At 28.5% G+C, this 23600-nt stretch overlaps 1 protein-coding gene across 1 annotated transcript in view; it reads left to right on the top strand.

Moving 5' to 3' along the window:
• The window catches only part of nAChRalpha6 (nicotinic acetylcholine receptor alpha6), a 531258-nt gene that overhangs the window by 318215 nt on the left and 189443 nt on the right, over positions 1–23600 (top strand). Inside the window, exons 2-3 of the mRNA XM_065500448.1 lie at positions 10664–10803; positions 10992–11036. Coding sequence (XP_065356520.1) covers positions 10664–10803; positions 10992–11036 — 185 coding nt within the window. The remainder of the gene's footprint in view (positions 1–10663; positions 10804–10991; positions 11037–23600) is intronic.

Below are 23600 nucleotides of genomic sequence, written 5' to 3'. Positions count from 1 at the left end.
CTCTTGAAGGAATCATGAAATATTGGCATCATGTGAAAGACGTTTTAGGGAAATCTTTTGAAATTCCGTTTATATTGCTATCTACACTGTGATTACATTAAACATATAGCTAAAATCAGATAAAAGAGGAAATATTTTTCCAAAAATGCAACTAAACAGATTATATTTTGAAAAAAAAAACGGAAAACCTCGTTTCCAACAAACAAAACTTTAATTTTCTCCTCAAACAAACCAAACTTTAATTTTCTCCTCAAACAAACGAAACTTTCATTTTCGTTTGGAACATCGACACCTTATCTATCGTCCATTCAAACGGTGCCACCCCAATGTACATATGCATGTATGTTCTCTGGTATGTACATGCCTGACTGCGTGTTTATGTACATATGCATTTGTGAGCGATTGTGTGTGGGAGAGTTCTACAAAATGCAAGCAGGTATTTTTGTTTATATTGTTATGACCTAGTTTTCCACTGCTAAATAACATGCATATAAACACCAAATATAATCTAAACCTGCACATACACACAGATACACATTTCCAAAACTGAATTAGATTGACATTTAATTTTACTACTACTACCCACCCACTTCCTTTTCCTTTGCCAACCATACGAATAAACACACACACAGTAGGTGTCTAGTTGTGTTGATCCTTTCTCTACCACTGCCACTTTCTATAAACATTGGCAATAAAACAACAATTCAAAGTCAAATTCACTTTTCATAAATTTTCGAACTCTGTTTTTAAGTTGATGTTGTTACTGCTATGGTGAGTGTGTGTATGTGTGAATTAGGGTGGTCCTTATTTTGGACTGTGTCGATTTCCGACGGCTCCAAGGTCTGAAATTATTCTACATTTTCTCAAAGTACCTGCTTTATCTAGAACAGCTTCCACTAGAATCAGTTGTTTTTGAACAAGCATAAATAACTATAAAAGAAATTATTATTCATTCGGCTAGAAAATAGCCTGCAAATATTCCATAATTAGTTCTATATTATTTCTTTCCTATAGCAGCTCTTTTACTTCTTCATCTAAGTCCCGATATTCTACTTTACATTAATTTCAAATGCTAGATATGAACGGATCTGACGTTGGCAGTGGTATATAAGTTCATTGATAGTTCCCTTTGTGGTACCTGAGGAAAAAATAAAAACAATAAGAAAATAGAAAGAGAAGTACTTAAAAGGAGAGGGGGCAAGAGGAAAATGTAGTTAGAAATTGGAGGAGTAAGAGGAGTAAATTAACGCAAACCATCATGGGATAGTTACTGGGTCACTATGAGGTGAAATTTGCATGTTCGGTCTTATCAACCACCTACTTTATTCCTTCCCAGCTAACCAGGAGAGATTACTAAAGGATCGCTCGCCTTAAAGCCTGGCATGTAGATTACCCAGTGCTGGACAGTTACAAAAGAAGTGTAGGATGGTCTCTTCCTCCTCTTCATTATGAAAACTTCTGCAGAAGTCATGGAGAGGCATCCCAAGTCTTGCAGCATGGGTACCGAAAGTGCAATACTCGTTGATTATCGCCACCATATTGCTAAGTCATATTCGTTGTAAGCGAAGTAGATATGACGTGCGTTTACAGTTTAACGCAGGCCATATAATCCAAGTAATGGCACCTTGTTTGGAGATGTTCGTGATATGGATTATTTATCCGTTACTTACAAATCGACAACGGAATGCCACAAAGGAAGTCTATTTCATCATACGACATCGAGGCTCCCATTTCCACCAAGTTATCAGCAATACGATTGCCTACGTCCACGTACCCAAGTGAGAACAACTGCTCAATGACTCGCCATCTCATTTAAGGATGCCCGGCACATTCCTGGACTGTATTTGATGTAATATAAACAGCTATCATGGATTTCATTGCGGCTTTAGTATGTATACGAATATTTCTACCAGATATCCTGTATTATCTGAGCCAATTGGTCGCTCTTCTAATGGCCGATACTTTGGCCTGAGGAACATTGTATTCATTTGAGTTTCTAAAGGACATTTTTATCCCATCCGTATAGATGGATAGCCTCATTGAAGCAAGAGAGAGACTATCAACAGGTTTTACACTGTATGGGATTGAGAAACCAAAGTTTCTCAGGAAGATTTTGAATACATCCTTTTATGCAAGCATGTCCATAGGGCCTTTAATTCCATGCATTTCAGGCATTTAGCCTAAAGGCCGTCTTCAATGCCAACTTTCTGGACATTAGATCTACTGCCAGACAGTTAAGTAGAGTGCAAAATACATGTCGTTGGTGTCTATATCATCAAATTTAGGCCAATAGAAATCTAAATTGGATGATCGTTGACCTAGAGTACTCGCGGAAGACGGTGATGGCCAAAGTCGTTCTCAAAGAAATATGGACCGTTGACACCTCCAGTGACACCAAATAGTTGTGTCCCTTGGATGCTCTAGGATCTCATGTAGATTGTTATCCTCCCCCATCATAAAATGGCCATAGTAAAAATGATAAATGAAACACAAAACAATTTTTTTATTGGAATATTTCTCATTCTTTTTGTTCAAATGTTCAGCATTTGGTTTTTAGATGACGTAGAAAATTTTACACCGAAAATCGAAAACGTTCAATGTGAGGTCCTCCCTAATATTCATATTTGATATGAGTGATTGTATGTGTGATGTATTTGTGTGTTTTTGTGTATGAGAGTAGATTTTAAATGGATTTTTATATGTGAGTGTATATTTTATAATTTACCTTGTGTTGCTGTGAAATTTAAACGAAATATACAAAAACATTAAAGGAAGGGAAGCAATGAAATTTAATGAAATGAAATAAAAATTCACAAAACTTAGGGCGTCTACAAATTCTCTCCACTTTGCTCGATCATTTGCTAGGATCTATGATTGGTTCCAAGTCAGATTTGGAGATAAACATTCCTTCTTCATCATTCGAATCCAAGAATTTCGGGGCCTACCAGGATTTCTATGGTTCTGTTGGTTCCAGTCCAGTTGATTAGGAGATATTCTTAAAATATGACCGATCCATGTCCATTTGTATCTACCGATTTTGGATTTAATTGGTTTGCAGTTCGCTAACATGAGCAGTTGTTCAATGGTTACCCAGTTAGGCCAAAAAATAAGCAGGATTTGTTAATTCTGTCGTCAATATCTGCTCTGCAGCCAACGTCATTGTAGATTGTGCTTCCATGGAAAGAGAAAGTTACGTCCTCGAGCAGCTGTCATTAAAGCGTTAGGAATACTGTGGTAGTACCAATCCGCTGCCGATTTGTCTTTCCTTGTATTTATTTAGAGACAGACTTCACGTTCTGGATCGTGGGTATATAATAATTATTTTCTAAACCTTAATAGACAATATCAGTGTTTTAATTTCTACACTAGTTAATATTATCTCCGTCCTTTAATGCACTAGGTTTATTTGTATAAACGTAAAAATGTTTACATACGTGTATATGTTTTCAATACTTGTAATAAAATTCCTTTTTTATATTTTTTTTGTTTCAGTTTTGCTCGAATTATTCATTCAATTGTAATAAATATAACCTTGTCCTCAACTTATCCATATAGAAATGTTGTTTATTTGTTTATTTTTTTTCTTTAATATTTGTTTTTAAAATATTAATGAAATTTAAATCACTGGATATGACAAGTTGTTTGTTACAATCAAAATTTATGTTTTTGTCCATTTGTACCTGAACTTTAATTTAAATTTATAGTTGAACATTTTATTTTTAGTAAACAATTTGGATTGAAATTGATACATTATTTTGGAAAGCATACTAAACAAAATTATCAAGAAATAATATTTATGAATTGTAGAAGGTAACTGTGACAAAATGTTTAAGTAATTGGAAATTATTTGTATGGTAAAGTGAACAACTTAGGTATTTATTTTAAAGCAACATGTATTTAAAGAAATTGGAAATTTCATTTAAAGATTGTAGGAGATAATGTAGTAAGAGATAATTTGCTACTTTTGTGCCTTCGTTTTTATTTTTAAAATTTTTTTTTGAAAATTAATAAATAGTTTTTAATGAAATTTCACAGTTATGTAGATTTTTCTATTTAAAATGGAAAAATAAAAACGAATTTTGAAATTTATTATCAGCAATCCCGCAATTCCCAAAAAAGTGTTGAAAAATTCCAAAAATACTAATTTTCAGTTTTTTGGCTATAATATCCATACCAGGGTCGGGGTTATCGGGACCCTTAACAAAATAATTAGAAATATATTGAGCCACCTATAATCGGTTACTATATTTTGATATCGCATACACGATTTGAGAATTTTTGCCTTAAAGTTTTATTTTACATAAAAAATAGGTGACCTGGAAAGGACCCCTCGGTAACAACAATTTTGAAATTTGTTTTCCTTTAAAATATTTTATCAAAACTTAGCTTTCAGAAAGTAGAAATTCCTTATACATCCTCTTAGAAATTTTTCGCGATAACTTAAAAAGAAAAAGTTATTTTTTCCCAAAAAATAGCGAAAAATCGCTTTTTAAAATTTTAAACAGTTCTTTTTCCATTTAACACACACATGTGTTGTTAGTCCAATAAAAGAAAACTGGAGAAAATCGGGAAATATTTGGATATGCTGTTATCAAAAAACTGGAGTAGGGTGGGTAAAAATGTTGAAAATTTAATTTTCAAAATCGAATATCTCCTAAGCTATAATAGGTAATTGATAGCAACGACGAGATTTTTTGTAGTGCTCGATGAGAAGATTCTACATGTATAATGTTTTTGAAATCGGAACTCAAGCCAAGAAATAATATCGTTTTAAAAATGTAACATACCCGAGGTGTCCTACTTTGAGGGCCTTTGGTCGCGCCCCTTAAACTCGACAACACTTCTTCTTTGCGCTTGTGAAATTCATTCAAGCCAATCTAACCATTTAGAAGTTACAGATTTATTTCACTCTTTTTTTCTATACCACTGTGTGTCGCTTACGATAAAATTTGTTTACTGTAAAATATAAACATTGACTTACTATAAAATCTTACCCCCTATATTTTTGATGTTATTAACAATTTTGATATTCTGAGAACGCTAAATCATCAGTCGGTCCATAAAATTTTAATTTCTGCAATAAAACAAAAATTTTAAAAATGTCGCTTACGATAATTTGGCGCTAAGGGCTCGATATATACAACTTCCGGATCAAGATTTTTATGTGGCTGATGGACGAGGTAATATTCAAGAACAATACCGGACAAAAAAAAACAAACAAAATTCCCCAAGAAGTTTCTTGTGTGGCAAGCCATTTGCAGCTGTGACAAAAGAAGTCTACTCTGCAGCTTTCTTAGAGCGCCATCAATGAAGGCCCTTCAAATTTCTGGCCCGATTTGGCATGATCCCAAAAGTCCACTGAGTGGTATTCAAGCAACAATATCAATATTTTTGCGTTCTTAGTTTTAAAATTCAAATTTTGATCAGCACTATTGAAATTGACAAGGTTTTTTTGCAATTTTAAAAGTTTGGGGTCATTTTAACCCAAAATTTTCCATTTTTGAGCTGTTATTATAAATACTAGACTTCATATTATATTTTTCTTAAGTTTCATCAAAATCCAAATATTGAAAATTTTGAACTTTGACCTTCACGATTTAAGATTTAACGTTTTCCAATTTAAGTAAAACTTTCAAAGTAGTATTTTTATTATTTCTTATTTTTAATAATATATGAACATTAATTAACACTTTGACTGCCAAGGCACTTTCACCAAATAAGATGCTGGGGGCCACAGCATTTTCTATGCGTAATCTCTTCGAAAACGTCAATATTGGAGTTTAGGCTACTGTCAGTAATATTTACTGCTTAGAAACCGTTTTTTTATAAATAAGAGGGTCTTACGAAATGGCGAAAAAGATTTTTTTATGGGATAATGAGTTAGAAAAGATACTCAGTACAAATTCAGAAAGTGAAGAATGCAGAATGTGAAGATTACAGTTTTGATGAGGAACTTCCAGATAACATCGAACAAATTCTTAAAATCCAGACAATATGTCTGACATGGCTAGAGAGAATAAAAGTCGTGTCAACATATGTGTCCAACGTGGCGTAAACCGCATAGTGCAGTGTCACACATATGTGTTTCTAACCTAACCTAACAACGAAATATTAGTTTTTGAAATAAATGCAAAAACTATCAAATATTTGAAAATTTTATTTATTGAAAAATAAATGTTTTACAAACTAAACTCTAACTTCATCACCAATTTGTGACAAAACCAATTCTTAACATTTCACTAAATTTTTCTTAAACCCCAAATTTTCCATTATTTTAATTAATACCTAATCTTTGCTCTTTCCAAACCACTGTGCTCATTGTAAAATCCTCATTATAAATTTCTATGTGTTATCATTAATCACAGCAATATTTTTTGGACAGTTTAAAAACTCATTAAAAGTCAACTCTCCTGACAAACAACCAAACAAGCCATACATACACTCATCCTTTACAAAACAAATAAGCAACAACAATTAAAAATCATAAAAATTTTTGTTATAATTACTGTTTTACAACTACTTCAAAATCATTAGTATATTTATTTTTGCCAAACAAAAAAATAAATGAAATGAAATTCTGTTCTAACTGTGTAAGAGAGATATATACATTCATTTCACTCATTAGCCTAATGTTAAGCTAACAAAACAATATAACAACAAAAACGACAAATAGCAACAACAACAACAAAACAAATTCTCATAACAATACTTAACAATAAAAACATGGTAAATAACTGTATTTGTAATTGTTCAGCAAATATGTATGAATCTCTCTTGTGTTCTCTCTCTCTCACAGTGTGTGTTTGTGTAAGCTTTGTCATTGTTGTTATTGTCACTAATGTAGCTGTTATATGGAAGTGTGTAGTTGTTGCTGGTGTTTTGTTTGCAGTGTATTTGAGTGTAGTGTTGTTGTGTAGTGCATGTGTTAAACAATAAACAAACAATTGACAGTTAAAATAATGATTTCACAATTTTTACGGTAATTGCACACAAATATAAAGGAAAATGCTTAGAATACATGCACAAAGAAAGCATTCGTCTAACTCTTTCACTCTATCTCTCTCCCCCTCTCTTTGTTAACAATTGCAAGTGTTTAAGTGTAAATAAATGTGTAGTTTAATATTTGATTGTTGAATTTATGTAGCTGTTTTTCGGTTGGCTGCTTGTTTTGTTAGTGAGAAAGACGAACTCATCTTTCAATTAGAAAACAAATGTTTAAATGAGATTTAAACAAATGATTTAGTGTCAAATATTTTATGTTTTAGCTGTTAATATTTATTTAGTATTAAAAGGAATATGAAAAGGATATTTTTGAAGGAAAAAACAGCCGAAGGACATTATAAAGTAAATAATCTTTAAAATTTGAAGAGGTTTTCGCTTTGGGAGTGTGTTGTAGTCAGAGTTTTTGTAGATTTTTCATTATTTTGCAACAGTGTTTTTTTTAAATAAATTATATTCAAATAAAATATAAAGTATACGTCACCTTGCTGGTGAATATCTAATTGGGATAACATTATAGTTTTAAGAGGTAAAATCGCTTTGGAAGCGTGTTCTAGTCAGAGATTTGGTAGATTTTTCATTATTTTGCAACAGTTTAGTGTAAGGAGGCGTATAAGTGTTTTTTTTAATAAAATATATTTAAACTAAATATAAAGTATACGTTACCTTGCTGAAGAATATTTAATAAAGATAGAATTGTAATTTTAAGAAGTAAAATAAAAGTTTTTCCAGGCATCGGACCCTACCCCTTCAAATTTCTATTAGAACTCGGTACACAGGATCTTTATGATCGAACACAATTTGAAGTTACTAAAAAAATTAAGCAAATATTGTCGAATTTAGAAGAGTAAAGGTTCAAAAATAATTTGTTTTAATAGACAAATTAAAATTTTGAATTATTCTATAAAAAATTAAAATATTTGTTAAAAATTTATTTAAAAATTATAGCCTGGTACTTTTCTTGAAAAAGTACTTTTGAATTAATGTCCATTTTGTGTACTTTTGTGTTACTTTCAAAATATCTTTACCTCATATTTGCTGGTGAATATTTAATAGAAATAAAATTGTAGTTTTAAGAGGTAAACTCAAAATTTTACCAGGCATCGGACCTTACCGGTTCAAAATTTGTTAGAACTTGGTACATAGGATCTTTATGATTGTACACAATTTGAAGTTGTTAAAACATTAAGCAAATATTGTCGAATTTCGATAAAAAATTATTTTTTTTTTTTTGATTAAAAAAATTAATTTTTTATCGAAATTATTTGTTTCATACCAAGACAAAATTAAATTTTTAATTATTCTATAAAATAAGTAAATATTTGTTAAAAATTAGGCAAGAATAGTGTTTATAAACCGGTTAACCGAAAAACCGGTTTTTCATCGAAATCTCGGTTTTTTGCGAACCGGTTAATTTAAAATGATGATTTTCGGTTAACCGGTTTATCCGGTTTTTATCACTCGGTTAACCGGTTTTTAAAATTTGGGATTGAAATTAATAAATCTCACATTTTTGTGCATTTTCAGTATTCATTATATACACATTATTGGTCTGAACTGAAACCTAAACAGCTGATTTACAATACAAACCTCTTTAGATTAATATTTTTAATCTAAATAGTAGAGAATGATGAGTTTACTTAAAAACTTTTTCACAATAAATTAACATAATGAAACTATTAAAAATTAAAGTCCTTATAATTCTATAAGTTTTGGCTAAATCTTACTTATGATTCATTAAAAACTTAGTGATGATTTTACCAAACCTTAAATTAAAATCGATGTACATACCTTCTTTCAATAATTTTAAAATTTAAATTTATTAATCATTTCGTCAGCTTTTGAGAAATATTACAGGAGAGACAAAAAACGTTCTAAAATCCATTATTTGAAATATTTTGGAATCTGATAATGGAGTTTTTTTATAATGACAAATAATCACAGCTAAGAAGTGTGTTTGCATCTTATAGATCCTTTTTTTGGACTTGTAGCATTTTCTGTTTCATATCAGAAAGTCGATGTGATAATAAATTTCAAAATTATCAAACATTTAATTAAACAATTTATGATTTACATTTTTTTTTATGAAATTTATTGAATAAACCAATAATTAAAACAAGTATTATATATGTATTTAGTAACATATTTATACTCAATTCCATTTGACTAAGATAAAAATTTTAAAATTTTTACAAAATAAATGGACTTAGCACTTTTGTATATTTATAGTTATTTAATATTATTCATTCCTGACTACTAAAAATTACAAATTTTAAAGCTGTGTATACTATATTGGACTTTTTATGTTTTCTACACATATATGACGGTTAACCGGTTTCACCGGTTTTTTCGATGTCGGTTAACCGAAAAAGTCGGTTTTTTATAAACACTAGGCAAGAAATTATTAAAAACAATAGTTTGGTACTTTCCTTGAAAAAGTACTTTTTAATTCATGGATATTTTGTGTACTTTTTTGGTACTTTCAAAATAGTTTTCTTTATAAAAGTACTTTTTAAACACGATATTCACCCCCAATAATTTACTCTTAATAAAAGCAGTATTATTGAAAAAGTACTTTTTAATTATTGTCCTTTTTGTCTACTTTTGAATTGCAAATATTTGTTAAAAACTATCCTGGTAATTATTAAAAACAAGAGTTTGATACTTTTCTTAAAAAAGTACTTTTTAATTCATGACAATTTTTTGGTACTTTCAAAATAGTTTTCTTTATAAAAGTACTTTTTAAACACGATATTTATCCCCAATAATTTACTCTTACTAAAAGTACTATTATTGAAAAAGTACTTTTTAATTATTGTCCATTTTGTGTACTTTTGAATTGCAAATATTTGTTAAAAATTATCTTTTAAATTATTAAAACCAAGAGTTTGGTACTTTTCTTGAAAAAGTACTTTTTAATTCATGGCCACTTTTGGTACTTTTTTGGAACTTTTATAATAGTTTTCTTTATCCTGGAAATTATTAAAATCAATAGTTTGGTACTTTTCTTGAAAAAGTACTTTTTAATTCATGGCAATTTTGAGTATTTTTTGGTACTTTCAAAATAGTTTTCTTTATAAAAGTACTTTTTAAACACCATATTCATCCCCAATAATTTACTGTTATTAAAAGTATTAAAAGTACTATTATTGAAAAAGTACTTTTTAATTATTGTCCGTTTTGTACTTTTGATTTGCAAATATTTGTTTAAAATTATCCTGGAAATTATTAAAAACAAGAGTTTGGTACTTTTCTTGAAAAAGTACTTTTAAATTCATGACCATTTTTTGGTACTTTCAAACTAGTTTTATATATAATAGTATTTTTTTAACGCGATATTAATTTACTCGTATTAAAGGTACTATTATTGAAAAAGTACTTTTACATTATTGTCATTTTTGTGTACTTTTTAATTGAAAATATTTGCTAAAAATTTTCCTGAAAATTCCTAAAAATCATAGTTTGGTACTTTTCTTGAAAAGGTACTTTTTAATTCATGGCCATTTTTTGGTAAATTCAAACTAGTTTTATAAACACGATATTCACCCCCAATAATTTACTCTTAAAAGTAGTATTATTAAAAAAAGTACTTTTTAATTATTGTCCTTTTTGTGTACTTTTTAATTACAAAATTCTATAATTTCTATAATTTTCTTCTTTACAGAAAGCTGCCAAGGACCACACGAAAAACGTTTACTCAACCACCTTTTATCCACCTACAATACCTTAGAGCGACCAGTGGCAAATGAATCGGATCCCTTAGAAGTTAAGTTTGGCCTAACGTTACAGCAAATAATCGATGTGGTAAGTTGGCAAATTTTCAATTATTTGCAAACAATAAAACTTTCTAATTTTCTTAATAAGTTTAAGTATATTTTTATAAAAAAGAAAAAAAAATACAAAAAAAAAAGAAACGCGTTTTTGGAATATTTAATTTAGCTTAACGACACAAAACTATAATAATAATTCATGTAAAAAATATTTCATTATAGGATGAAAAGAATCAGATTCTGACCACAAATGCGTGGTTAAATTTGGTAAGTGACATGTACCCGTATTTTGTTTAATAATTCAGGAAACCAAAAAAAAAAAAAAAAAAAGATTTTTCTGCTTTAACTATACAAAAAGACAAAATCTTTTTTTTTTATTTCAATAAAACAAATACACTTCAGTTTCTAATTTACCAAGTTTCTAATAAACAAAATGAAAAAGCGACTTCAATGTTTTTTATGTTTTTCATTTTTGGTTTAATTTTCTCTAAAATTAAGTTTTATTTGTGTTTTTCTGTTAAATTGTTTAAAAACTATTTGTTAAATTTAGTTTTAAATGTGTGTTTTGTGTTTGTGTTTTTTGAATTTTTCTTTGTTTTTGGTAACGAAAACTAAATGTTTTTTTTTCTCTAAAGGAATTTCTCCTAAATAATTATGATTAATATATAATTATATAAAACAAAACTAAATGTTGGTGTTGAAAATAAATTAAAACAAAATTGAATATAAAACGTTTAACTAAAAGTTTGAGTTTTAAACAAGTTTTCGGTTTTATTATAAAGTTTTATTTGCTCATTTTTAAAAATTATATTTATTTATATTGTGCTTTATTTAAAAAGCTTTAAAAATAAAGCAAATTTAATCTTTAAATTTATATGACTTCGTAAATCGGAAGTTAAGTACATAAATTATATAAAGTATCAAAGAGATTCTACATATTGCGACCTAAATGAACATTTGTGCTGCCATTTAGTTCATCATTCTGCCGATTTCCCCAGCAAAAACCTCACTCAATTTGACCCTAATATGCAGGATTTATAAGTCCCTTATATGATTACATCCAGTATATAAATAATCCCGAATAGGTTGCCGATAACAGTAGATATTAAAATCTATGAATTTTCTCTGCATACCTAGAAAAGTTGCATGTCCACAAAACTGCATCGAGTCATCTGTATGCCAATCAGACAGCCCGTTCCCAGTCCTTAACTATTTCCAACCTAACCTCATAGCTAATCTAATATCTGGATCAGATATTACAAAAATCCTTTTAAGATGTTGTTACCTAAAACACTCTCAAAATTATCATAATGTCTATCGAACTACCAGGCGGAGGTGATAATTGGCATTTAGCCACCGAAATTCAGTTGACCACAGGTCGCTTTATAAAGACAAGAATACAAATTTTAAAATTTAAAAAGTATAAAACTTGGAGTTTTAAGTTACAAAAGAAAATTATAAAAATAAGTACTTTTTAGATTTTTTTTCATTTCCACCAAGTTTAAATAAAGGTCAAATAAATTATAATCATACTTTGGTACTTCTGCAATGTATGTACTTTTTTATCACGAAAATGTTAACCTTTCATCATATTTTAAATAAAGTTTGTTAAAGAGATTAAAAAAAGTTCTTCGGTATTTTATAAATTTATAGTAATTTTGTAGGTGTAGGGTATAAATTGACCGATAAATTGTACTTTATCGGTCATAAATGTTTAATTATATCCTACACCACCATAGTGGGGAGGGTATTATGCGTTTGTACAGATGTTTGTAACGCCCAAAAATATTAGTCTAACAACCACCTTAAAGTACACCGATCGACTTAGAATCACTTTCTGAGTCGATTAAACGACGTCCGTCTGGTTGGCTGGCTGGCTGAGGACCATGCCTATTAAAACTGGTTGAAATCGGTCCATTATTTCACCTAGCCCCCATACAAATGTCCTCTCGAAATTGGACTTTATCGGTCATAAATGTTTAATTTATATATGTATCTCCACAAATTCCGCTCCAAATAAGTTTTGTATATACAAAATTCGGTCCATAATTAGTCATAGCTCCCATATAGACCCGCTTCCGAAAATCACTTTAACGTGCATAAATCACTTAAAAATGTCGGTATATTCACCAAATTCAACTTAAATAACCATATAGACATAAATCACACGACCTAATTTCATGGTGATCGGTCTATAATTGGTCATTGCTCCCATATAAGGCCCATTTTGTAAATCACTCACGAATATAAATTATTGATATTTTAAAAGAAAAATCTTTTTGCTCATTTACTGGGAGTAGGGTATTATATAATTGGGCTTGACCGACCATACTTTCTTACTTGTTTTTTAATATAATAATAGAATATTATAACTTCATTTAAAAAAAAATATTCAAAAAATAACAAAATTGTAAAAATTATTTTAGTACTTCTTAGAAGTTTTTAGAAATTTCATTAAAAATTTTATAGAAAATTATTGTTTATTTGATTTTAAAGTATTAAAATTGTAAAAAGTACCACGTTTATAGGAAAAAGTACTTTTGAAATCTATAATGAGCCAAAATACTTTTTCTAAAATAATAACTTTTTAAATTTTTGTACAAAATTAATTTTACATTTTGTACTAAAATTCCATAAAGTATGAAAATACAAAAATGTTAAAAAAAAATTAATAAAAATATAAAAGTAAAATAAATATAAAAAGAGATCAATAACAATATTGAACATAAACTAGAACTCCATCGTAAACTTACTGAAGAACAGATTGCAAAAGCCACTCAGGAGTTTGAGGTTAAAATTGATGTCATGATGAGAAAAATCAAAGAAGAACTCAGCAAAGAAATATGTAACATGAAATCAGATGTTAATCATTGCTATGAATTTGTCAAACAAATTGATAAAAGTACATCGACCAAATTTACTGAATTAGAGAAATTCAATAATGTCTTAATGAGGCGGATGAATCGTCCTGATATCATCGTATCCGGATTGCCAGCAGCCCTTCCAAACCTAATGGATGTAATTTTAAAGCTAGGTTCGGTATATGACATCCCCTTGGCTGAGAATGATATTAACCAAGGCTTGTATATAAAAAATCGAAAAGAAGTTTTAGTTAAATTCAATTCTGTTAACACAAGAGATAAACTAATGAAAAAATATTTTGAAACTCGAGCCTTAACATTGGATGATCTGATTGGAGGTGAATTAAAGGAAAGAGTATTCCTGAATGACCATTTAACACCTATGGCGAATAAGTTGTCATTCATATGTCGTAAATTGAAAAAAAGTAAACAAATCACGAAATACAAATTTTACAATAGCGATCTGCCAGTTGCAGCAATTACTACCACTGAGGGAATGGAGATGCAGTTGAATCTATTTGCGATGTTGGAAAAATATCCGGACTTTACAAAGTCATAATTTTGTCTATAACATATATATATCCATGATGCCACTAAAATGTACTATATTGTATGTATGTATATTAGGGTGGCCCCAAAATTTAAGTTGCGGATGTTCCCACCTAAAATGAAAATTTGATTCATTCTAAGACTACGTTTTGAATTTTTATCGTCCTGGGGTCAATATTTGGCGAGCTGGATCAAAGGATAAAAAGGTCCTTTTTTGAGGTTTTTTAAATTTTTTCCATATTTCTTCCAAAGGAAGTATATGTAAATTTGGTATCATATGAAAGGTCTTTGAGAGACGCATTCAATTGGTTAAAAGAAATTTAAAAAAAAAAATTTTAATTAAAAAATTTTAAAAATTTTCGACAAAATTTTATTTTTTTTTAATTTTTTCATAGAATTTATTCAAATACATAGATGAAATTTCTTGATCATAAACATCATGTAATTTCACCGAAATGGTTTTTCTCGTTTTTTAAAATTCAGTCCAGTTCAATGTTTATTCAAATTTGTTTAAACCCAATTTCATCCCTATCTGACAATCTCTGTATACTCAATTCATAGTATATGTAATGGGCATCAAAATAACTCAAATTTTATAAGCTCTCCATCGATGTATAATTTCGTATACTTTGTTTTTGTTACACTACGAATATTTAAATTTAAGCTAAAACATTTACTATACATCGCGCTATAATGATTATTTTAATGTTATTCCTTTGGAATGTTGTTGTTAATTTTAAGTAACATGTGAAAAACTGCTTATTACATATATTTTTACATTGTTTAGTATATTGTTTGCTAAATGAGAAATATAATTAACAGTTAAAACTTAAAAATATAAATTCATAGAAAATATTTTAATATTAACATAATTTTTTCATATATATTTATTTACAAATTCGTTTACATGAGTTTATTCTATTAGCAATATAAGAAGGTCGATTTTTTTCGATTACTGATAGCATGGATTGACTGACAAAATGTACAAATCGTTCTGTATTTTGTGAATGACATAGAAAATCTGAAATTAGTAATATATTATTAAAATATCACGATTTTATACATAATAGCTTAACCAAAGATAAAATAATTTTCTAGTAAAAAGTTTAATTTTATTATCGCGATTTTTATGAGAATTTATAATGTTTTACCTGGAATATCTATAATGTTGCTTGAGTCGTTGTATTTCATTAATTGTTCTATTGAGTAAAATTGAATGCAAGGGGGCTCTGAGAAGGCTACCTCTTTCCAATCTATTAAATCCGTGTAGGAATGACAATTAAAATTGAGTGTTGGAATTGTGAATTGACGAAGTATATAATAAATAATAAGTATATAATAAATATGTTAAATTTCACAAATATGTAAATTTATAATACTTATAGTTGTACTTAAAAGAGTACATCTATCAACGTTTTATTAAATTTGTTTATCAAAGTTGCTTATTATCTGTATTAAGATAGATTGCAATTTAAATAAAAGCAAAAAAAAAATATGTAGTATGAAAACTATTTTTGTTATAAAAATGATTTGTTATTACCAGGGAAACCAGAAATATGCTCTAAAAAAAGCGTTTTAGGCGCTTTAAATATGCAGTAAAAACTTTAAAATATGCTCTTGAAATTTAAAAAATATGCTCTTAAAAAAACAAACTTTTTCATAATTTTTAACCAAAAAAAATTTACTTAAATTTTCAAATAAAAATCGTTGTCTATTGAATCTGAAAACATTTTTGTACATAGAAAATGTTCTTTCGACATCAACTGATGTTACAGGAGCAAATTTAAAAGACAATATTTCTTTAACACTTAGAACGGTTAAGTTTGAATTAGAACTAAAATTTGATATTTAGATGGAGCTATTATTAGAATAGTGCTTATTTTATATTAAAACAAGTAAGAGAGCTATTCGGCTGTGCCGAATCTTATATACCCTTCACATAATTATACTTCAAAATAAAAAATTTAACTATTTTTAGGTGAACAAAAATTTTTTTTCAGTTTTTTAATTTTTTGGAAAAAAAAATTTTTTTAGGTGAACATTTTTTTTCAGTTTTTTCATTTTTTGGATAAAATTTTTTTTAAAAATTTTTTTTTTTTGGTGAAAAGCCATCTATTATTCAGTTTTGAATTTTAAACAAAGGAAGTAAAAACCTGTAACACAACAGCGAAAAATAAGTAAGACTAAATTTGTTTTTGATAAACTCAAAATATGCTATTAAACAGTAAAATATGCTCTAAAAACGCAAAATATGACATAAATATGCCCTTAAAACAAATATATGCAAAAATATGTATTTAAGGGTAAAATATGCAAAAATATGCACTAACAAATCGATGCCAAAATTCTTAAATAGTTCTGAAACGTGTAAATATCTTATCCATGTGCTCATTAGACTCACCAGAAAAAACATGCATTTGCATATTTTGGTTTCCCTGGTTATTACATTTATTATCTCCCAACCTACACAATCATGTCTGATATGCCCTTTGAATTTTTCTTTAATAAAATTAAAATAAATAAAATTGGTATTGTTGACAACAGTGTTCTAAAATGTGCTATGTTGCAATGTATTATTTCCAATCAAAATGTAAAATTTTATTTTTTTGGTTGTTATGCCCTTTTGATTTTAAGGTGACCATATATAAGATTTTTTGTAAAAATTAAAAAAAAGAGAAAAAATTTTCTCTTAAAATTTTACTAGTTGTCAATGATTTTATACAAATTCTTCATTACTTTAAAAATAAACGACAAAAAACAACAACATTCAAAAGCAAATTATTATTATTATTATGGAATAATGTTTTAGCTTAAATTTAAATATTCGTAGTGTAACAAAAGAAAAGTATACGAATTTATACATCGATGGAAAGCTTATAAAATTTGAGTTATTTTGATGCCCATTACATATACTATGAATTGAGTACAGAGATTGTCAGATAGGGATGAAATTAGGTTTAAACAAATTTGAATAAACATTGAACTGGATTGAATTTTAAAAAACGAGAAAAACCATTTCGGTGAAATTACATGATGTTTATGATCAAGAAATTTCATCTATGTATTTGAATAAATTCTATGAAAAAATTAAAAAAAACTAAAATTTTGTCGAAAATTTTTAAAAATTTTTAATTAAAAATTTTTTTTTTTAAATTTCTTTTAACCAATTGAATGCGTCTCTCAAAGACCTTTCATATGATACCAAATTTACGTATACTTCCTTTGGAAGAAATATGGAAAAAATGTAAAAAACCTCAAAAAAGGACCTTTTTATCCTTTGATCCAGCTCGCCAAATATTGACCCTAGGACGAAAAAATTTCAAAACGTAGTCTTAGAATGAATCAAATTTTCATTTTAGGCGGGAACATCGATACCTTATTTTTTCTCCATACAAACGGGGCCACCCTAATGTATATGCATTATAAAAAAGAAAACATTTATTTTTATTCCTATTTTTTAATTTTTTTTTCACTTTTATTATTTTATGCTTTCTTTATTTTGCATTTTTGCTTCCTTCCCATACTTATATTGTTTTTCATATTATCTCTATTCAGCTATTTATAACAATACAGAAAATAAAGAAGAAGTATTTTTGTTTTTGTTTAGTTACTTCTATCTGTCAAGATCACTGCACAAAATATATAACAGCTGTGCTTTTGATATTCATTCACCACCTAGCTAAATACGCTTTAAATAAAGTAATAATTTTCTATTTCTTTTATATTCTTTTTCTGTTATGTTAATAGTTACCAGATTATTAACATAAACAACTTATTACACTACAAGAAATTTATTACAAATATACATTCAATTGTTTTCTTTTCATATAAAATTTGATTTATAAACCTTTGATAAATTTAAAAATTTATTATGAAAAGTGTTTAATGTATATATTAATCTCTCTATTTTTTTTTTCTATAAATGAATAATAGAAAATATATTGAAATACATTTAGCAAGAATGAATTTACTATTGGTCATTTTAAATAGTCCTTGATACACTTTTTTTATAAAATATTATTAAAATATAAATATTTATGTATATTGCATTAGGTAATATTGTACATATATACATAAAATTTCAAAAAACTTTTAGACTAATCTAATTGTTAATACTCTCTGTTGCATTTTATGTATATAAGTATTAAAAATTGCATTTTTGTTATATAATTATCGGCAGTTATTTATTAAATCGAAACTGAATTATATTAGTAATATGTATAAGTATTTAGTTTTAATTTTACGGCTTCAATTTATAACATATAAAAATGAATTCCGTTAGCGTAAATTTAGGTCCTATTGTCAGTGATGCTCAAGAATTTCGAAGTTTTTTTAATAATTCACTATCTAGTTTAAATATTGGTCATTGTAATTGCCAAAGCATAAAACCAGCCACATATTCCGTTAAGTTTAATGAACTAAGCAACATGATACAAGAATCATCATTAGACATTTTTGCTGTCACAGAAACTTGGCTTAAACCGCATGTCCCAAGTGGTTCAGTGGCTATATCGAATTACAATTTTTGTCGGAATGATCGACAAGATGGAAGAAGTGGTGGGGTAGGTATTTATGTGTCCCGTAAACTTCGTTATAGACATGTTAATGTAGTATCACAGTACGGTGAATGCGAAGTTCTTTTTATTGAATTAAATGTTGGTGGTACTACTGTACTATTTGGAGTTGTTTACTTACCGAAGGGTAACTTGGCTATATTTGAGAATACTGTGGTAGATCTTTTTGAGAAATATGACAATATAATAATTGTTGGCGACTTCAACAACAATTTATTTAACACAGCAAAGTCAAACCAATTTCGATCTTTTTGCGATCGTTTGAATTTATCTATCGCTCATAACTTGAAACCAACATATTTTGATGTTCAGCATCAATCCACATCGCTTTTAGATTTATTTCTAGTAAGTAATCCGTCTATTTTAAACAGAACAAATCAAGTTCAATGCCCATTTCTTTCTCACCACTCGTTGATTTTTGCATCATTTAATTTCGACCATATTCGTTGTCGTGCAAGAAACAGTTTCTACAAGGAATATCGCGATTATTCTTTAGTAGATATGGATGATATAGCCTCCTGTTTAACTGAGTATGATCTATCATTGTTTTATGATACCAGCAATGTGAACTATCAAGTCTCAATACTGGATTCATTAATATCTAGAATGTTTTCTATGGTGCCTATTTCTAGAATTAAGATAAGAAGAGAGAAGGTAGCGTGGATGGATTCGAGAGAGGTGATACATGCAAGGTCTCTTAGGGACATTGCTTTTAAAGCATATATGAGGGATAGAACTGTTGCGAGTTGGAAGGTTTTTTGTAAATTTAGAAATAGAGCAAAAAGAGTTATGCGTAACATGAGAAAAGGCTACTATTCGAGGAAATTTGAAAATATGGATACAAGGGAGATGTGGAGCCATTTAAGAACAGCTGGTTTAGCATCTAATGAACCTTCGGAAGACAATGTGGATGTTATTCAGATGAATGACTATTTTTGTGATGTTTTGGGTTTAGAATTAGATATTGAAAGTAACGTCGTAGATGGACTCTATGACAGCCATACTGATGGTTTTTCGTTTACACATATTTCTTTGTCTGATCTATATGATGCATTTGGTAAAATTAAGACAAATGCTTGTGGAGTGGATGAGATACCATTCAAATTCTATAAACTAATTTTTCCCCTCATATCTGATCATATTCTGCATCTATTCAACTCTATTATAACTACATCAACGTTTCCACACAGGTGGAAGTGTGCGAAGGTAATACCTATTCCTAAAACGGGAACTGACTTAAGCTTGACAAATCTAAGGCCAATAAGTATTTTGCCTGCCCTTTCCAGGGTTTTCGAACATGTAATGAAATCACAAATAGGACAATATATTTCTCAACATTCATTACTGGATGACAGACAAACTGGTTTCCGAAGGAATTGTAGCACGTCCTCTGCACTATTGGGTATTACTGAGGCAATTAGGGAGAGGATTAATATAAATAGATCTTGCGTTTTGGTTTCCTTGGACTTATCAAAAGCGTTCGATCGCATCGATCATGTTAAAATGATTAGGAAACTTAACCTAGAGTTCGGGTTTACGAGACTGTCTTGTCGATTAGTGTCTTCCTACTTACATGGCCGTGAACAGTTTGTTATGTTTAATGCAACTCGATCGAATTTGAGACGAATAAATTCAGGTGTAGCTCAAGGCTCTGTACTTGGACCATTACTCTTTTCAATGTACATGAACGAATTGTTTTCTGTTACTGACTTAGATTCATGTAAGATCTATGCATTTGCTGATGATATCCAACTTCTATTTTTTGAGACACAATCACTGGATATGCTGCAGACATTGGTCAGTAATACTTTGTGCATGGTGGAAACTTGGATAATATCAAATTGTCTTTCTATAAATTTATCTAAAACGAAGGCTATGAAATTTGGTGGATCTTTTCCTCAAAATTTTATAGTTCAAATTAATGGGGAAAATATTGATTATGTGGATAGAATGAAAGTTTTAGGTGTGGTGCTGGATGACGGACTTTGCTACTCATCTCATATAAATGGAATTTGTTCAAAAGTTAATTTTACGCTCCGACGTTTATATTCCCTTAACTTATATTTACCGTATCACGTAAGATATAAAATGGCCCATGCCTTATTGATGTCACAACTATCATATTGTTTGGATATTTTCTCGTGTACATCAAATGGAAATATTAGAAAAATCGAACTTTTGATAAATAAAATCGTACGATTTGTATTTCAGCTCAGACGACGGGATTATGTGTCACAATATGTTATTAAATTTCTCCGATGCTCTTTTTCAAATTTCTTGACCATGAAACTTCTTTTAAGCTTTTACAAAATCATCAAACATTCAACTCCTGAATTTATAATGCAACGAATACAATTTAATCGTTCATCGAGAAATGTACAAGTACTTATACCAAGAATATATACTTCCTTCTTTGAAAAATCCTTTCTAGTTAGAACTGCACGCTTATGGAATCAACTGCCAACATCATTAAGGTTATTTCGTTTTTCTCCTTCCGTCTATTCCAATAAGCTGATTGAACACTTTAATAACACTTAAAGATACTCCGAATTATGTTACCACTGACTTTGGGCTTTAAATTTTTTCGTTACATTTTTCGTTTATTATAATTGTTATAAATTGATGCCGTATTATAATTTTTAAAACTATATTTAACATAGTTTTCTTAGGGTTATTTTAAGAATAAATTAAGCAACTATTGTAATACTTTGTTGGCCATATGAAGGCTTTTATTATTACAGAATTTTAATAAAAAAAAAAAAAAAGTAGACATCATGATAAAATGTAAAAAAAGTACGTTTTAAAACGCATTAAAGTACTTTTTTAAATGTACTTTTTGGAATTTTTTTTCAATTTATTAAAAATGCTAATATTAATTATCATAACACAAGTCTGTTTAAAAGTAGATATTATGAAGAAGTGTAAAATGTATGTTTTAAAATGTATAAAACTACTATTATTAGAAAGGTACTTTTTGGAAATTTTCCAATTTTACGAAAATAATAATGTTAATTTCATAACAGATTTTTGAATTGCCAAAATTACCATAGTATGTTTTATAAAGTACTTTTTAAAATTGTTTTTATTTCCTTGAGGTTTATTTTTCAAACTAAAAACAAGTGAGCGAGACTACACGAAAGTATACTCTAAGATAAAGCTTGAAAATATTTGTTGGGGAAAAAAATTGTTCTTAAACAAAATAGTACCCTGAAATCCTTTGGAAATTCTTAAACCATTTATTTACAAAAATTAAAAGTTTGTATTTTAAAAAAGTACCTTTTTGAAAATTATTCTAATGTAATAGAAAGTTATCACTTTTATGCAAAAATCTATAAAAAGTACTCAAATTGCATATGGGCAATACCATATCATCGTACGTGACATTTGAGTATCTAAAAAATAATTTGGTCTTTATTTTCCATTCAGAGGGTACTATATTTGAAAATAATAAAAAGTTCTTTCGAAATATTGTTGTCCAAAATATCGAGCGAAATGTGGATATATCGTACGTGAAATAAAACGGAACTCATATTGAGGTACATATAGAAATATGCGAAAATATTCGAATCGTGAGAGGCGTTATGTTTTCTTTTAATTTCTTACAATAAACGAAATGTTTCCTTTACAATCCGTCATATTTAAATAAAAACAATCTTTGGATGATTTCATAATGAATAAAATATCGTACGTGACATACCGTACGTGACAGATTTTTCTCTTATAATAAAACAATATATATTCTGTAAATATACGTATACAAAAACTAAAAAAATTAATAGAAAATATACATTCGGTTTCAATAAACAATTTGGCAATAGCAAAAAAACAATCAGAGTTAAATTCATTTCATACTATAAGCTAATTGAGAGTCTAGTTTTTGCAATTTTAGCCTAAAACATTAAAATATTAAATATAATCAGTTTAAACTATTATTTTTGTCTTTAAAATGTTGTAATATGATCTAAATACTTTCACATAGTAACATTTTATTATTTTCTTCTATTCAAATCATCTTGAAAAAAAGTTTCAATGGTTTTTGTGTATTCAGTCGTGGTAGCGACTCTTGTGGAATTACCCATATAAAGTACTTAATTAAAAATACTTCTTGAATTTTTTTGTTTTGCTAAATTAATAAGCAAATTGATAAAAAGCAATAAATTCTAGGCAAAAAGCCTTCAAATTGCAAAAAGTACTAAAGTACCTTATTTAATTTTCTAAGGGAATTTGATATATTTTATAGAACATTAAAAACAGTATGAAAATTTTATATATTGTAAAATCTCTCTTACAAAATTTATTTAAAAAAAAAGTAAGAAGTGTGGTCGGTCAAGCCCGACCATATAATACCCTACAGTAAGTAAAAGAGCAAAAACATTTTTCTTTTAAAATTTCAATAATTTATATTTTTGAGTGATTTTCGGAAGTGGGCCTTATATGGGGGCTTTGACCAATTATGGACCGATCACCATGAAATTAGGTAGTGTGATTTATGTCTATATGAAAGTTTACTATGTTGAATTTTGTGAGTATACCAAAATTTTTAAGAGATTTATGCACGTTAAAGTGATTTTCGGAAGCGGGTCTATATGGGAGCTATGACTAATTATGGACCGATCGTAACAAAATTTGGTGACATGAATTTTGTATATATGAAACTTATTTGGAGCGCAATTTGTGGAGATACATTTATAAATTAAACATTTATGACCGATAAAGTCCAATTTCGGAAGGACATTTGTATGGGGGCTAGGTGAAATAATGGACCGATTTCAGCCAGTTTCAACAGACTTGGTTCTTGGTCCAAATTTTATCGAAATATCTTCAAAATTGCGACCTGTACTCTGCGC

Source organism: Calliphora vicina, chromosome 2 (genome assembly GCF_958450345.1).
Source record: "Calliphora vicina chromosome 2, idCalVici1.1, whole genome shotgun sequence".
Classification (NCBI taxonomy): Eukaryota; Metazoa; Arthropoda; class Insecta; order Diptera; family Calliphoridae; genus Calliphora; species Calliphora vicina.
Note: the sequence above shows the minus strand (reverse complement) of the source record. Positions and strands in the feature narration are given on the sequence as shown.